This window comes from Nuphar pumila, chromosome 2 (assembly GCF_984573655.1).
Source record: "Nuphar pumila chromosome 2, dmNupPumi1.hap1.1, whole genome shotgun sequence".
Classification (NCBI taxonomy): Eukaryota; Viridiplantae; Streptophyta; class Magnoliopsida; order Nymphaeales; family Nymphaeaceae; genus Nuphar; species Nuphar pumila.
The window spans coordinates 145,305,174-145,324,073 of record NC_143250.1 but is presented as its reverse complement, the minus strand read 5'-3'; the positions used below and the strand labels follow the sequence as shown (position 1 = coordinate 145,324,073).

Sequence of the window (18,900 nt, the reverse complement as noted above, 5' to 3'; positions counted from 1 at the left end):
GGCGTGTTCTCTGTTTAAGTTTGTTTCATGGTTTCAGTTAGAATTGCATCTTTTAGACGCTTTGTTTCTTGCTGTTGATCAGTTGCTGACTGAACTGTTTAAAATTTTACAGTAGATTATTATGATAGATGGTTCGACACACGGCTATGATTATCGCCGATGATCTTGTGTTTCTCGTCGAATTATAGAGATGAAGGTTGGTTATTTTAATTGCTATTAGGATGCTGGTGTACAAGGATTATGATGTTGAATTGGATCAGAAGATTGGTTTTAAAGATTTTGTACCTGGATGCCCATGGAAAAGACTGAGATAAGAGTAGCGGCAGAATTTAGTAAAATTCTGTTGGGGACATGTTTAATAATCAATCGTTCCACGAGATGTAGATTGTTCTGAATGCTTCATGAGTTTCGACGTGGTATCGAAAGAAAAGCCAAATTATGAGCAGGTAATTATGAGGTTGGAAGTTGTAATTTGGCATGCCTGTAGTACTGTAAAAAGCTGTTCTAAACTTAACTTGGCTTGGTTGGAAGTTGGGGTTGTTCAGGCCATTAACTTGATGTCAAGATTGGTGAAATAAATTTGAGTTTTTCCAGTTGTGATTGTGCTTCAGAGCCTGTGCATTGGATCTCAATGGCTTGTTCTTCTCATGGATCCAAGGCAGGTAATTCTGAGGTTGTTTTCTTGCATGGTAACCTTGAATTGTGGATCTTTGAGGCTCGTTCTTTGCCAAACATGGACCTTACTTCAGAAAGAATGAGAAGGTGTTTCACCATTTTTGATGCGTGTACATCACAATTTCATAAACCAGATAAACGCGGTGGCGGGCATAAGGCAATAACAAGTGATCCTTATGTATCGGTTTACATGGCGGGGGCAACCATTGCGCAAACCAGAGTGATCACCAATTCTGAGGATCCTAACTGGGATGAGCATTTCCGTGTCCCTGTTGCCCACCCTGTATCAAGAATTGAGTTCCAAGTAAAAGATAATGATGTGCTTGGGGCTCAGCTTATTGGGGCTGTTACAATACCTGTTGAGAAGATCATAACCGGGAGTATGATCGGTGGGTGGTTCCCAGTGGTTGGTCCTAATGGAAATCTTATGAATCCATGTCCTGAACTGCATCTTTCCTTGCAGTTTAGTCCTGTGGAAGGGAATCCCATGTATAAAGGTGGAGCTGGTTCTGGTCCAGATTATTGGGGCGTCAATGCATATTTTCCACTGCACCAAGGTGGGAAGGTTACCCTTTATCAGGATGCTCATGTACCTGATGGATTGCTTCCTCAAATTCCATTAGATGGGGGGAAGGTGTTTGAACATGCTAAGTGTTGGGAAGACATCTGCCATGCTATTTTGGAAGCACACCACTTGGTCTACATTATTGGCTGGTCGATATTTCACAAAGTGAAGCTTGTGAGAGAGCCTACAAAGCCAATACCTAGTGGAGGTGAACTGCTGCTGGGTGACTTGTTGAAGTTCAAGTCTCAGGAAGGTGTCCGTGTTGCAATGCTGATATGGGATGACAAAACTTCACATGATATGTTTCTTTTGAAAACGGTATCAAGCTATACCCCCTGTCTGTTAATTCTTTCTTCTTCTTCTTCATATAATCACAAGCAGATTGCTACAATCTGTTGAAACTCCAAAACTTCCACTCCCATTATTTGTTTGATAAAAATGGAGCTGTTTTTCATGCTTGGTTTGTGGCCAAGAGCAAGTCATTTGCCTCATGAAACAATGAACTAACGTAATCAATGGTTCAAATTAAATGGTGTCATCAGAAAACAAGAATCAGTTTATTTATTGTAAAAAGAAAAAGTGATACCACAGATGACTGACTCATTTTAAATTTTCATGGCATCCTTTTTTTGTTTCTTATAAAATATTTTTTGAAACCATCCATTACATCTATATTATAAAATATAAATGTGAGGTTTGTTGAAACCATCAATTACCTCTCTAACCAACACAGCTGACACCTCCATCTCCCTCACTCTTTCAGTATAGATATCCAATTCCCAATGTTCCGATGTTATGTGCTACTTATATTTTGATACTGCCTGTGATATCTCGTCTGCCCTGGAGGTCATGGTTTATGGGCTATGAAAAATTTCACTTGTTTAACTTATATTATATAGTAGATGCCAAAACTTATTAATACCAAAAGAACTTAATTGTATAAATATCTACAGTTTTGAAAAACTTTATGTGACACCTCTTCAAGTACAATCTTAATCTTTACTGAAGATTGAATGCTAAGTAAAATTTGTTTTTATCAGATCTTGTTGGGTCCAAGCTTGTAATGGCATGATGACTAGTAATGAAAATGGTCCACTACTATGCTAGCCTGTTCAACTAAAAATTATCATGGATGCAGGAAGGTGTTATGCATACTCATGATGAGGAAACTCGAAAATTTTTTAAGCACTCAGCAGTTCATTGTGTGCTGTCTCCTCGCTATGCCAGTCATAAGCTCAGTATTATAAAGCAAAAGGTATTGCTGATAAGCTCAGTATTCTCAAGCAATAGGTAGTGCTCAACGACTCTGTCATCCTACATGGATCAACAAATCATGTTTCTCCATGGAACTTGCGTTACTTTGTGCACCTTGATGTGTATGTGAATGTGTGTGCAAGATGTAGACAAGAAATAAGTTTAAAATATGGATATTTCCTTAAGTTGTAAGTGTTCATACAGAATGCTTAGGTGCTCGATCCTTGACACGCTATGTCCATAGCATATCTGATACTTGACACCCTGTTTATGGCATGCCTGACCCTGGCATGCCGTACCAATAGCATGTCCAGTACTTGGACACCATGTCCATAAAGTGTCTGACATTTGACACTCCTAAACATGTTTGACACTTCACATGTGTCTTCAACACTTGACATGAAGTGTTTTACATGTCTGACACTTGTCATGGTGTGTCCGACACTTGACTCATGGGACATGGCTTGTCAAGAATATTGGACACTTCAGAGTTGAAAATAGTCCGTGTCCTGGCTGTTTTTTGGCATGGCCCTGTCTATGCCTGTGTCCAGCCATTTCTGACATCAACACTTCAGGCTTCCTGAAGCGTCTAGGTAACATAGTAGCATTCATTTAAAGTATATGATATGTTATGCAGTTCATCATTGCTTGCTTGTTATTTCTTGATCTTTTCTCATTAATGCTTGAGAACATGCATTTTACTGTGGAAATGGAGAAGAAAAGGGTTGTCTGACAAAACTTCGCATGTCCCTTTACCCATGCCTAGGCCCTGGTCGCTAGGTCTTGCTCGTCCCTTTATCCTGCTATGATTATGGTTATCTACTGTATCACTTATGGTTCTTTTCTCTTCAGGTTGTAGGAACTCTTTTCACACACCATCAGAAATGTGTGATAGTTGATAGCCAAGCTTCTGGAAACAAAAGGAAAATAACTGCCTTTGTAGGTGGTCTTGATCTCTGTGATGGCCGTTATGATACCCCTGAGCACAGGCTGTTCCTCAATCTTGATGATGTCTTTGCAAATGACTTCCACAATCCTACATTTCCAGTAAGTGTGTCTTCATTGTTTGACCACTGTTCCCAGACCTTATATATTTTGATTCTTCAGTATTGGAAAATAATATGGATGTTATCTGAATTAGTTTTCTTTATTTTGTTTGTTCTTGTTTTTGTTGAAGATATCCAAAAATGGTTCTTTACTTTATCTTTTGTAAGTATCGACATGTTTTAGTCTTGATAAGGGTGTCATATACTCATCTTCATTCTTTGGCATCAAGAAAGATTTATAGCCAATAAGATGTGTTGTCTTGGTATAGAGGTTACAATAATATAGTTGACCTGAATTTGGCTTATTTTCTTGTACCCTTGCACAAAAACCTGATTTAGCATGGTCTTAGTTCACATGGATACTCTCAGGCGTGTCAATCTGAGTCTATTCTTTCCAAGGTGGAACTTGGCACATTCTCATTCACTTTCTCAACTGTGGAAGCAGTCCATGACAAGTTACCTGAATCAAAAACAATTCTCAGCAAGTGTAACTGATTCTTGACTTGGGATCCTTTCCAATCATTCAAGTCTTACTTAACCTTATTGTGATGTAATGGTACGGTGTGGACTCGGTACACACCGATCCACGATCCAGGATCCAAACGCACGCGGAAGCTTATACAATTCAGAGTCTGAATAGAACTCTGAAAAATATATTTTTGGGACCTGTGCGCTCTGTTTCGACAGAGGCGGTCCAAATGAAAGTTATGCGTGACTCGCACAACTTTCCAACAAATCCAGAAACACCAGATTCGAAGCAGGAATGTCCGTTCCACGGACTCGGAACCGGGACTGATAAACAAGTCCAAGACAGACTAATGGATTCCACGGACAGACTGTTCGAAGGGATTTTCTACCCCTCAAACATTGGAGTTTGCGAAAACTCACAACTAACAAAACGAATGTCAGATCCAGACCTTTCCAAAACACTAAAGATCAAAATTTTTTGATATTCCTACAACCCGCTATGAATTTTTGAAGTTATAAAATGGTAATATCTAATGAGCATGAAACAAAAACTCCAAGCAAAATAACAGTAGCAGAAATCGATATTTTCAAAAAACAAAGACAATGATTCAACGAAATCTCCAAACATGAAAGATGTAGATTTAGATCTTAGCTTTTCACAGAATCAAAAAAATCTAAATTTCATGCAGGAAATCTTCTAATAACAAAAATATACCGAACACTATTATGAAATTTCTGTAGCAAAAGAGATAGAAAACTTTTGTCAGTCCAACGTATTGACAGTGAATTTCATGGGTTCAAATGAACGAATCACGAACAACTTTCAACTAAAAAATTATAGAAAATTATCTTAGCTTTCCAGGAAGCTAAAGAATGCAAAAATCCGTTTAGTATTGAGTCTGATACGATCGTTTCTTTGGAGACTTTCCAGACAACTCGAGATTCGGGAATCCGAGTTTGACAGGAAAACTGAGTTATGTAATACCACAATGAATTGGAATTTCTTATGAACAATAGAATCAATCAACATAAATATTTTAAAATATCCATTCCACACATTCAATAACTAATCCACTACAACTCACAAGTAATATGCTACGAGAGGAACAAAACACATAAGATAAAGTAATGAAAATGCAAGAACTCAAAAGAACCAGTGAACATGATATCCGAATGACGAAGACAATTGATGTCGTTGGGAAGCAGCTGACACTGGGAAGAATCCTCTCAAACCAGCAGCCAACACGAGCCAAGAATGCTTACACAGCCACGTCAAGGTCAATCTTCTCAAATATCACAAACTCGAGCTTTTCCACTAGCCAAAGAGCTTGATGCCGTTAGCAAGAAACTTATCAGGGATTTTAGAGGCTTAACAGAGCTGAATCACGCAAAATAATAAACAACGGACTTGTAGGGCACGATCTTAGCTTTTTAATAAGCTAAAGATCACGTAATTTAGACCAGTATCTAGAGAGATACAGTCAAAATACTAAGATTATCTTCACCCTTCAAACACTTCTTCTCCACCAAGAAAAAAAATTCAAAATTTTCATACCCAAAGCTCTCTTCCCTTGGTCGATCTCCCTTCATTAATAGGCTCTGGAGCATGGGGAAGAGCCACATTAAAGAGGCAAATGGCCTTCCCAAGCCATGCTCCAAAAATAATATTGACTTGTGCTATTTTTTGCTATGAGCATTAAAAGGTCCAACAACTATTTTTGACTTGGACCAGTCAAGACTGAGGTTTGAATGAGGTCCAAGATGGTCCACTCCAAAATGGCGCCAACTAGGACCCCCTTTGGAAATAGATCTTGATCTAGATCCAAAATAGGTAGTGAACTGGATCCTGCACAAAATGCATTAAAAAAAATGCAAATGCGAAAAAATAAAAACTACCCGCATTCCTCATACACCCTCTAGTGCCACAAAAGAGTCCTACAAGGCACCAGAACTATCCAGATCCGTAGAATCCGGCTCCTAAAAAAATAAAAAAAAATTATAAATAAAAACATATTTAACATGATTCGTCACATGCCAAAATAGAATCGAATAATAAAAATACAATCTCTAAGAAAGATGCAAAATATCTTAGATATTGTAGCATGATAATCAAAATGGGTCTGGGTTGGCAGAGATCCAATTGGACCCTTATAGTCCTGCATGATTGGATCTGCCTTGGATCGCATCTTGGATTGAATCTTGGGAATTGGATTTGGATCCAATTCATCTTCAAAGCTCAGATCTTCAGGATGCTCTGCATCATATTGAGTCTCTGAAAACTAGGCTTTATGTTTGCCCTCCTAAGGTAATAAATTCTTGTAAATTGTTTGTAGCTGGCCCATGACTTTACCTATTGACATTTACCATTCTCCAACAGCTGGTTGATAACATTTTTTGTCAAGTTGAATGTATGCATGAGGATTTTATTTTTTGATTGCAGTATTATAGAAGTTTTAGGTGTTTATAGCTCGTCTCTTCTGTTCTCTAATTGATAACTCAAGATGCATAATTTGAAGACAATGATTTTCATGCAAAGAGATACATAAGGCTGTCTCTGTAATTAAGGTATAGTCCATCAATTCTCTTCTACTTCATTGGTCTGAGGTGAGAAATGAGATCAATCTAGTTCTTCCTAGTTCAAGATGGTTCAACTTTGATTTTGAAATATTTTATGAAATATGAACAGTTAACAGGAGTATTGAAGACATTTAACAAAGAAGGAAGCAGACTGGGCTTCTATATAAGAAAGAAGACAATATTTGCAAGTATGAAGTTTTTCTATGATTGACATTATTTATCTTACTCCATTCATGCTAAAAAACAACCAAAGTCAGTAATGATTTTTAATATGTTGTTGCCTACCTCCTTGCTTCATCTGCTGCACTTTTTCAGTTTTTTGGTGTTGTACATAGGCAAAGGGCCTAATAAATGATATTTTAGATAATAAAATATACATATTATAAAATAAATAAGGATATAAAAGAAAGAAGAAAAAACATATTTAAGATATATAAAAGAAATAAAAAATAAAATTAACTGAAAATATCAGGATATTATCGCAATAATATTGCTGTAAAATTAATTTTAAAAATATCACAATTTTCCTTTTAAATTGTTTTACCAAAAAAGGTCATTTATAGTCGATATTTTCAATATATCGGTCATAGCTATGACTATGTTCAAAACAATGCTGCTTTTGCAAACCACCTTGGGGAGGCTTCTGTAGTCCAAATGAATATATGGACAAGGATGAAATAGCTTTGCACAAAAAAACTACTTGAAGATGTGATTAAATGTTGATGGATAGTGATATTGATATGTATGTAAATATGTATGTGTTTATATGTAAAATTGCTGGAAAAAACAAAATGTTATTCACACAATAATTAAGAAATGAAAAAGTCAGGGAACACTGAATGTTTAGCTTGTTAAAGGCTTGAAGCAAAGGCTTGGAGATGTTTTTTTACTGACTGAGCCAAAGCTAGCATCCTATGCACAATGTTCATCGATTCTCAGTGAAGGTCTGCACCATGTAGCATTATTTTTAGGTATTCAAGCCCCTAGGTGAGAAAATAAAACTATTTTTATTCAGCAAATATAGAGTTATCTGACATTACTATAGTGTTGTTCATGATTAAGAACATTGAATAAAGATTATAGGGCTGTCAACAGCTTGGATCAGGGTTGCTGCAGGGTTGACCCTGATCCACCCATTTAATTAAGTGTTCACATTATATGCAGTGGTGCTGCATAATGTGGCGCTGCTGACAGTCACCATCCATCTTGGCATTTCTCATGATGGGTGTGGTCTCCATCTCGAGAAATGTGAGATGGGTGGCTGTCAGCGGAGGCCGCTGCATAAAAAATGTCCTCTTAAATAAGCAGGTTTGGGTTGAGATATTTATCTGGTCAGCAATGAAGAAACCCATATCCTACCATATAAAACTTTCAAGTTCCCAGATGAAACCCAGATCACTTATCAGCAGGTCGGACTGATTGGCTGGTGGAATCAAATATTACTATATTTCAAATATTTTTGAGTTTTAGTTTGGCCAGTATCATTTGCTTTTTATAATAAAAATATTTTAGCTGTGTAACCTGCCATTAGATCATAATCAACCTATCCAGCTTCCTATAGGGAACTAAATATTTCTGCAAGAAATCTGGTTATTAAAATTCTTCTGTATATTTCTGCTAAATTTATCAATAAACCTTGGATGAAAGAGAAGATAAAGTTTTATGAAGACTAGCAGCAGCTTCACCGGAAGATTCTCTTATGTAAGGGGCAGCAAAATAGGTGTTATATTAATAATAAAACTACCAAAAGGCTTGATGACCAAAACCATCAAGCTATTATCATTACATCTCTGCCATTACAGAAAGGGTAGTACAAAAAAAATTACAAAACTGCCAATATGTGTCATTTAATGTTATCTACTCTTCTAGGAAAAAAAGAACACTTAGGGTATTCAAAAGAGATTCACTTTCAAAATCTCAGGAGAAAGTGAACCTCACACAAATGAGATTCACTTTCTAAATTTCACTTTTGGTTTTTGTCCCAACTCACTTTTTATGAGGCTCGCTTTTGGAGTTCTGTAACAAAAATGTTTTATGTTTGGTTGCTTTTAGGGTACTGTTAAAATGAGATTCACTTTCTAAATCTCATGTGATTCCAAATCACATGAGATGCAACCAAACACACCCTTAATCTCAATTTTTTATCCATAAATAGAGCCAGACCAAACATAGGTGTTTTGGTAGTAGTATGATTGAACCTTGTCACCAACAGGGGCTCCGCTTGTCTGGTAGGTGCAGCTAGTGCACGTCACCTTGTATTGGGATGTTGCAAGTTCAAAACCCAATGGTATTGCTGTATAACTGGTAAGGGTCTGCCTAACCCCAGCTTGCCTTTCAAAAAAAAAGGATTGAACCTTATGTCAAGTGTAATATGTAACACTATTTGTTGGATGCTATGTAACATTGGTACTTTTGTACCCTTGAAGCACCAGTGTCGACATTGCTGGGTGCGAGTGCAGCACCCAACATGGCTGCGTGAGGGTTAACAAGTTTCAGGTGTTGTGAACCCCACACCGAACCATTTTCATCCAATTTTTTACTTGGTTAACTTTGACCAAAATTGTGCAAATTTGCAAAAAAAAAAACTTGAAAACCTAAAGAAACATGTGTGTGCATAGAATTTACATTTTCTACAGTCGTTTGTACATGCAATCTAGTAGAAAACACCACTTTTTGCACAAATTTTCTATGTTTTTTATAAATTTAAAGTTACAAATGTTTAGTAGAAAACATGTTTTAAATCATATTTTTGCAAACATACATTGGTTTTTAAAAGGCTTTAAAATCAATGTGCCACAATGTACCAAAATTTCATGACTCATAAAATCTTATTTTTACATAAAAAAAATGATCCATGGTGTGATGCCTAGAAAATAAATCATGCTAAACACATCTATGAGGTCAGATTGAGTTAATATAACTAGCACCTATGATTTTTCAACTAGATTGCACACAATATATATATATATATATATATATATATATATATATATATATATATATATATATATATATATATATATATATATACACACACACACACACACACGAGATCATGTATCATTGGATGCCTCTGGCATCGAACGCAGTCAGACGTGCCAGAGGCGTCTGTCTGTATTTATTTCTGCTTTTTACAATTTTTAGCGGTGGTCTAAAACTGCCACTAAAGATCATAAAAAGTGGAAAAAAATGCACCGCTGATCACGTGATCAGTGGTGCGCATTTGTCCGATTTAGCGTCGGACAGCTTTCCTGTTTGATATATATATATATATATATATATATATATATATATATATAGAGAGAGAGAGAGAGAGAGAGAGAGAGAGGGCACTCGCGCACCCAAGTTTTTTAAAATTGTCGTGTTGCACCTGCACCCACACCTATATATATATATATATATATATATATATATATATATATATATATATATATATATATATATATATATATATATATATATATAGAAAGAGAGAGAGAGAGAGCACTCTTGCACCCAAGTTTTTTAAAATTGCTGTGTTGCACCCTTCGCACCCGCACCGATACCCACACCTATGTGTCATAGGTTGGACGGCTTAATCATTAATTATGTAGAAAGAGTTCTTAGGTAAATCTGTAACGTGGACATGGATAAAAGGGCATGGGACATGCTTTTTTTGTGTAGTTTCCACCAAGAGTAGTTTACAGGGGCATACACCATGGGAAGAAATTGGAGTATTCCTTGTAAGATAAGGCTAAATTATTGTTCTGTCAAGGGGAAGAATAAAAAGCCGGAAAATAGAAGCATATGATAATGCACACAAGTTTAAAGCAACAAGTGTATGCTTACCCAGTTTTATATTTAAGAACAGAAGCAAATCTTGAGAACATATAATGAAAGATATAGAAGAAATATTCAATATAAGATTGAATATGACATCTATGCTGGAATGATTTGCTAAGATGCCACTATAGATATGCAATTCACCTGTGAAGGATCAAGTATCACTTGACAAATAGTGGAAGACATGAAGTTTAGATGCCTTAACAGTATTTGAAACATGAAGAACAACATCTGCCATGATGTTTACACAACAAAGAAATGTGTATCTGCAATTATCATATGCATTCTTTATACAGGCAGGAACCCGATCACCAAGACAACCATGGCATGATTTACACTGCAGAATTGAAGGCCCTGCAGCATATGATATACTGACAAACTTTGAACAGAGATGGAGAAAAGCTACAAAATGGAAACAAAGATTTCAAAAAGTAACACATTGGCATGATGATGTTTTGATAAGGCTTGACCACATGTCATGGATACTTCATCCTTCCTCTGATGCTCCTGGTGATGACTCTGAATTGATGGTCTCCGAGGAAGATGATTCGGAAAATTGGCATGTGCAGGTTGGACACTTAAAAACATCCTTTGTATCAATTGCTTTTTCAATCAGAGTCAAATTGGAACCTGTATGGATTTCTTGCTGTTTTTCTAGGTATTCAGATCAATTGATTCAGGATCAGTGAAAGGCTTTCCAAAAGTCGTCCAGGAAGCTGAAGCACAGGTTGGTGGTTATATTTCGAGCATTAGTCATGTATTTCATCAATTAGCCTATGGTACTTAATATTTATTTGCTTATCATTTATTCTTTCATTAATAATAATCTTCTGATATATCTAGTATAGCTAATTCCAGACTTTTTTTTTTTTGCAGAATCTTGTCTGTGGGAAAAACCTTAAAATAGACAAAAGCATACACAATGCATACATCAAGGCGATTAGATCTGCACAGCATTTCATTTACATAGAGAACCAATATTTTCTGGGATCTTCTTATTGCTGGCCATCTTACAAAAATGCAGGTGGATTGTTTCCACATGTTTCTTTCCTGAGTACCAACTCTGTCCTTCTCAACTAACTCTGCTGTTAAAGAAGCTCTTTCTACTGAGGGCACAATTTATCTTTCATTTAACAGTCACTGTTCCTATTCATTGCTGAACTTTGTTTCGTGCATTTTGCTTAACATTGTCTTCTATAGTGGGAGATGACACTTTTCCTTGCAATCTGATTTTTCTGTAATTGTTGCCATGCATGCAATGCACTCTTGCAATCTATTTTTGATCTCTAGAAAGACTTTGAAATTGATCTCTGCATACAAATAATTGAACTTTAAAATTGGGGGAAACGAGTAATTTAAAAAAATAAACTTCTTGGGAACATCAAGCAATTGCCTTCTAATAAATCATACATTGGCAACCAGCATAATGCTTAATTTTCTGGTAGAAATGTTTTTTTTGTCAAACTTTCTTTTTTAGGAAAATTTATGGGAAGTCAATAATTTGTATGTATCATATTGTAGATAGACAATGGAAGTCTTTTTATGTGGTGTGGTACGAACCTATTTATAATCCACTAAGGGAAAACTTAGGACTAATACTGAGTATAATCTAGAGTTTGTGCATCTGAAGTTCCTAGAAAAGAATGCAAGTTGATGAATTTCTTGATCTAGGAAGTCTTGGGGGTTTTATATGTAAAATAGAAGAGCTAACCAAAAGGGTGGGACCCCCTGTAGCATCAATAACATGCAAATTATACATAAGAATGATAAGTACATAAACTCCCATAATAGGTCAATAAATGATAATTAGGAATATTAAAAGAGGTTTATGGACATAGTTTTTCTATGCATTTTAGAAACATTTTGAGTCCACAACTTCTTTGATGTTCTAATCTTTCCTTCTACATAAGATAATTTCTATTTTTCAATTATCTATGACATCATTTAGCAACTTAAGATTGTAACTGTAGAATATGTGCAGCCCAATTTACTAGAGTTTTATTTAGTAATTTCCTTTCTTTTCATTGTCCTTTAAATGTTAGAGTTTTTCTTTCTTTCTTTTTTTTAAATTATAGTGGCAATGTTATGGACAGGTGCGGATAATTTAGTACCTATAGAACTAGCACTGAAAATTGCAGACAAGATTGCTGCGAATGAAAGATTCTCTGTGTATGTAGTTATACCAATGTGGCCTGAAGGCATGCCAAGTACTGCTTCAGTTCAAGAAATCCTATTTTGGCAGGTTAGTGTGTGATTTTCTGCCTCATGCTGTCCAAAATAAGTATTGCAGAAATTGTCTTATTAAATTATTAGTAGAGAATATATTATTGAGATATATTGGAAATAGAAAACTTCATCCAGTTGCCCAGCTCTGTGGCCTTTAAGTTTGAAATGGTTGGTTTTCAATGCAAAAAAGTTGTTTATGCTTTCTTTGTGAGTGTTTAATTAAGTACTATGCCAACATTATTTAGGGATCTGAAATTATATTCGGCAATGAAAGCATATTTTGATTTTCTTCAGAAGGATATTTAATTCATTGCTAATTTCCAATGTTGGCTAAAGAACTGAAAGTACTGCAGTATCTGCTGAGATGGAATAAGAACAAGAACTTTTTAGAAGGAAAATATTATATGATCAATCGACATCATTTCTTAATGCCAACAATTAGAAAAAAAATTATGGACACACTGAGTAGTGAAATTTTTAATGGGTGCATCAGATGAGTGTAGGAATAATTTGGGATAGTGGTACACTCCTATCAAGAGTATGGTATATTGTAAGTTGTAACAGATTGGTTTTCATTGTTATACACATGGAATCTTTTACTCCTTTAAAAACAAAACAACTAAAAAATCCTTCAGTATTTTTTTAACCTGAGATACATATGGAGTCTTAAGATAGTTTCCAAGTCCTCTTCAGGTCCAGGATCATATGCTTATTTTATTTTATGCATCTTTGGACATCAATGTTGTGCTTTCATTTAGAATTACTTGACATAAATAACATACTATTCTTTTGTTATGCTTTGTACATAGTAAGTGCAAGTTACTAGCACATGCACATCTCACATGAAGATCAGCATTATTTTTATGTTTTCAAACAATAATAGTCACTGTAATTAAATTACACTTTTGTCACAGGGTCAAACAATGGAGATGATGTACAGGGTTATTGCAAGCACACTTGCTAAAGTTGAGGGTTCTAATGACAAGCACCCACAGGATTATTTGAACTTCTATTGTCTAGGAAAACGTGAATATCCAAGAGAAAGTTCATATCCAAAAAGTCATCATGCTGATGGTGGTTCCTTGGTACCAACCATATAAACTGCACGCATGCGTTTAATTATATTTTGTTCATGTAGTTGCAGCATATTTTTACTATATCATCGTACTTTACATTAATAATTGTGAGTGATTGGAATTTGGTAGTCAAATTATTTTTGCTGCATGATTGGGGTTTGTCACTGCAAGGCATCATGTCTTAAACTTTTTAATGATAATGCATGAGGATTTTTTTTTTAGAGAAGTTGCACATTTGTAGCTCACATCAGGATGTATGAACATGCTTTAAATTTATTGCCAATGCCCAAAGGTGGAGGCACATACGGAGGTGTCTGGAGCAGTTATCATTGCATTCCTTTTGATTGTTTTCCTGATGTAGAGGGTTGCATTAGCTAGAATGTGGTCAACTTCCACAAGACTTTTATTTATTTGCAGTGGTTCAATTCATTCTTATTGTTTTTCATTTTCAGGTACTTCGTCCTTCTTAAAATAAACATTTCTTTTCTTTGTTCTTAAAAGCAATCAATAAACTTGTTAAACATTTTTGACAAGAAAGTCTGCAAAATTTTCAATTGCCTAAAAACTTATGCAAATTAGATATCATCCCTTGCAAGTTTCACTATGCATGTCAGTCCCCAAGGATTTATATTTAAGTTGAACCTCCATTTTAGAAGTCTCTTTTATTGATATCTATGGCATCGTATTAAGTTATATCGATATGAAACAAGTTTAACATCTATAAATTTTGTATTCATTTAACTTTTGTTGATTGTTCATGCTCATTTTTGTGATTTCTGATGTACACTCAAGTGTAAGGCTGAAAAACAGGAAGAACAGCTCATGTCTCGGCTCAAACTTGACTCATTAAGGGTTTGCTGGAGCTTGTAAAGTAGGCACAGTGAGCTGATACAAGCTCAAGCCAGGTTTGGACTCCATGAATGGCGGTTGAAGAGGCAAAGCTTGGCTCCTTCAGCTCGTTTACCTGCCTTGTGTGTTGTTAAAAATAAAATTTGTAGGCCCTATACTTAGCTTTGCATACTTCTTTTGGAAACTTATGTAGCTAAGCATATCAAAAGTCTTCTAGGGCATTGCCTCTATTCATGAATGAAAGGGGAATTTGTGCACGAAAGTGCAGGCATATTTGTCTCTCTGTGTGTGTGTCCTGTAGAAGAAGACTTGCCTAAGTATATATAATGATCTTTTTAGGTTTGTTTGGCTAGTAAAAAAAATAGAGAGATGGTATGTGTTTGGGACTTCATTATGTTTTCCATCTTAGATGACCATTTTGTGAGAGAAAGAGGCAGATTTCTGTTTGTTGAGGGAAACGAAAATGAAGTTCACCAGTTTCACTCTTTTTTGGAGCTTCAAGATAAGAATTTTTTTTCTTTTCTTAATTATACATGATTTTGGAGTGGAATGGCCTCCAAAGGGGCACATTTCAAAGGATTTGAGGTGAAATATTCATTGTTTTGAGGTTTTTGTCCTTTCGATTTAGATGTATCAAGTGAGAAGAAACTCATGAATAACTTGACATTAGAATATTGTGAACTAAATACTTCTGAAAATTCTATGAGATGTCAGTTTTGTAGGCACATGATTCACGATGGGCTTCACAGGTTTAAATGAAATATCTATCAGTTTAAGAGAAATATGCTGAATAAAGGCACATGCAGGTTGCCCAACCACCACCAAAGGCACAACCCATTGTCACTGCCACGTCATCCTGGTTTCCAAGGATGCAATATTTGAGTACAAAGAATTAGTAAAGCTATGGATGAAATGTTAAAATTTGAGTTAAAAAATATATGAAGTAGTTTAGTCTTAGGAGGTAGGATTTGGGGTGTTTAAACTTTATAGTTAGATTTAGGAAACTAGATTACTAGAATTTTAGAATTTAAGTTTTGGTTGATTGAGATCTTTTATCTTTTGTTTTGTTTGAAAAACTGGGTTGTAAAACTTTAAATCTTAAACACTTTGATTGTCTATATTTGCTCAGGTAACTTGCATTGTATTGTAAGTCCTGTGACATATTACTTGACTTTATTTGTTTTATTCTCATTGTATCTGATAATTTTCCTTTTCCTTATTTGTCATGAATGTCATTAATAGCATATTGTCATGATTCTTGAGTGTTCCATGTTTTATGTGGTTGATTATTGTTTGTTGTGATATTTTGATTTTATTTTGTAGTTATGACATAATTTCTTGCACTATAAAATTATTGACTTTCAATTTTTATTTTTTGAAAATTTCAAGTATAACTTTGAAATTTATACAATTTGTCATGATCCGGTACTACTTTTGACTTTTGGGATACAAGTTACAATATGCATTTTACCACATTGACATAGAGTACTACTCTATGACCTTTCGTTTCTTCTCACATCACTTTAGAATGGGATCTCAAATTACTAATTTATCAGGTTGCTTGAGGATCCATCATCATCAACTGTAAGGTTATTATAACATACAATTGTGTGAACTATTAACCATTGTCATGTTCATTTTAAAACATTTGGCTCTCTTAAGGTTTTATTGCACAGTGCTGATATCTTTCACAATATTCTCATTATGTTTTTGCTTTTAGCGCTTCAGGTTTAATGTTGTGAATGCTTCTTTCAAAGGCAGAATTTTGTTGTTGTATTGTACTGATTACTAAGGTTCAATATCTGTGACAAATAAACTTATCCTTCTACCAAAATTTTGTGTTATGAAGAAGCAAGAGCAGGTTATTTGCTTTTGGCTCCTTTAGATAGCTTAATCAGAAAATTTCTGTTTTGCAGGGCCTTGTTCAGAAGTTCCACAGGTTTATGATTTATGTCCATTCAAAAGGGATGATAGTAGATGATGAGTATGTAATTTTAGGATCTGCAAACATTAACCAAAGGTCTTTGGATGGTTCAAGAGACACAGAAATTGCGATTGGTGCCTATCAACCCCATCATAGTTGGGCCAGAAAGCAGAGCCATCCACGTGGACAGGTATAATCTCTTAGTTTTGAACCTCGCAGTGTTCAGAAAGCCAAATGATGTGAATCCACTGACCAATTGTAAACTTCTAGCTTGCTATTTATTATACCGCTGAGACCAGTTATATTACTTTGTCTGGCGCTTACCTTGTGCATCAGGTGCTGGAATTGTTTGGCCACTTCATAGAGGTTTACAAATATGTTACCTCAGGGTTTCAAGTATAGGATAATGTTGAGGCCAGTGTGCTCCAGGTCTTAAAACTTGGGAGCTAATTCTTTCAATCAATTTGCACCTACAAGATGGCTTTTAGACCTTTGACGGATGCTATGAACACTGCATTTGTCAAGCACACGGGGATATTAACCACTGGTGACAAAAGAATTCCCTGTTCGATGAATACATTACTTTCAAAGAGTTGAATATTTGCTGGAATCAGATTTTGCAAATACTGCAAGTGGATGGTCATGCAAAATAATATGCAAGGACCCGGCAGCCTGACTAGGAACTTGGTTGTATTGACTGTCTAATCCTAGTGTCCAGTTGGTGCAGCTTAATTGTGCAAGCATCATGTCTATCTTGAACAATGAAGAAAGCTCATGCAATCGGGTGTTTATAATGTGGTTAACCTGGCTCTAACTAGGCAATTCCAGTTCCCTCAGTTGATGCATAGACATTACTCCTGAGCCTGGCTGAGGGGTTTGATCTCTGTTGGAAGATTTAGGGTTTCACTCTGTTCATATGGTTGGTAATCATTTTGCAGGTTTATGGATACAGGATGTCACTATGGGCAGAGCACCTAGGCTTAATGGAGGACTGCTTCTTCAAGCCACAGACACTTAAATGTGTTAAGCGTGTGAATGAATTAGCTGAAAACAATTGGCAGACCTACATTGCAGATGAAACGAGGGAGATGAATGGACACCTGCTAAAGTATCCAGTCCAGGTTGGTAGGGATGGTAGCGTTAGGCCATTGCCTGGGAATGAGTGCTTCCCAGATGTGGGTGGTAAGATTCTAGGTGCACATTCATCTCTTCCTGATGCTCTAACTACTTAGATAGATGATGTGCGCTGAGGAAATATTTCTAAGGCCTGAGAACAAGTTGATATTGAATACCAAACATTATAACAGAAGCTCTTCATGGAACTGAAAAAGCCATGCAAAAACATAATCTTTCAATTAGAGCAAACACGTTGGAAATAACTTAGAAGAGCAACTGTTTTGTTACTCAACAAGTTCCCACTTGCAGGAACACTTAGCATAGTTGTCATGCCAAAATGTCGGGACAATGATCGGGACATTGGACATTCCACGACACTTCGTGAACACAGTCAAACTTGTATCAAAGATGGCCAACCCCATGTCCCTAACTCCATTTGTAGATTTCTTTTTATTTTTTATTTTTTTTTTGAGAATTTGACATTGTTCATGTATAATTATTATTTTATGTTTTTTAAGCTGTCTTAGAATTGTCTAAGAATCTGCACTTTCAGTATGATCATTATGCCTTACTTTAGATACTGAATCATACAAAGACACAGGCACACATATTTGTACACACACACACACACAGAGTTAACACAGAGTTAATATGTATAGTCATGCCCTCGTATCCTAGATTTAGGAAAATCCAGTATCATACCAAGTGTGACAGTGTCATATCCCATATCCAAGTTTATGACTGTATGACATGGATGGGTTCAGAGACTTTCTGCTCATCTTGCTACACTCAGTTGTAAAAAAACACTTTTAGTGGCGCTTTTGAAGCCAGGCACATCCCCGCTGAACCTTTAGCAGTGATTCAAAAGCGCGCTAAAAATGTTTTTTTGCGAAAAAAGGCACTGAACATCCATCACATGCACTCAATTAATGTTTTATCACCTACAGATTAAGCAGCTACCACTTTTCCTATATATATATATATATATATATATATATATATATATATATATATATGTGTGTGTGTGTGTGTGTGTGTGTGCACGGGGAAATTACAACCTTGATTTGTCATATACACCTTACAGTGGGCCGGGCTTTTGCATGAAATATGGGGACTACAGCATAACAATTCACTTCCATTGCATGACCTGTATTTCATGCAGAAACATGGTCTGCAAAAGGGTGACAAATCAACCTTATCGGATCTTAAAGATATGATATAAATGGCCTTATGTGCAGTCAAAGGAACATCAATTTTTCCCCTTTTAGTGGTTATGCTTTTTGGCCTCGTACTACCTGCACA

The 18,900-nt window shown here is 35.8% G+C and overlaps 1 protein-coding gene across 1 annotated transcript; it reads left to right on the top strand.

Moving 5' to 3' along the window:
* The first annotated feature begins 631 nt into the window (after positions 1-631).
* LOC149847480 (phospholipase D delta-like) lies at positions 632-17,714 on the top strand. The gene is made up of 10 exons (XM_089994124.1): positions 632-1,558; positions 2,379-2,495; positions 3,347-3,541; positions 10,704-10,976; positions 11,066-11,134; positions 11,284-11,431; positions 12,501-12,649; positions 13,548-13,718; positions 16,475-16,672; positions 17,421-17,714. The coding sequence occupies exons 1-10, from the start codon at positions 632-634 to the stop codon at positions 17,712-17,714; spliced, it is 2,541 nt and encodes an 846-aa protein (XP_089850250.1).
* Positions 17,715-18,900: the final 1,186 nt, after the last annotated feature.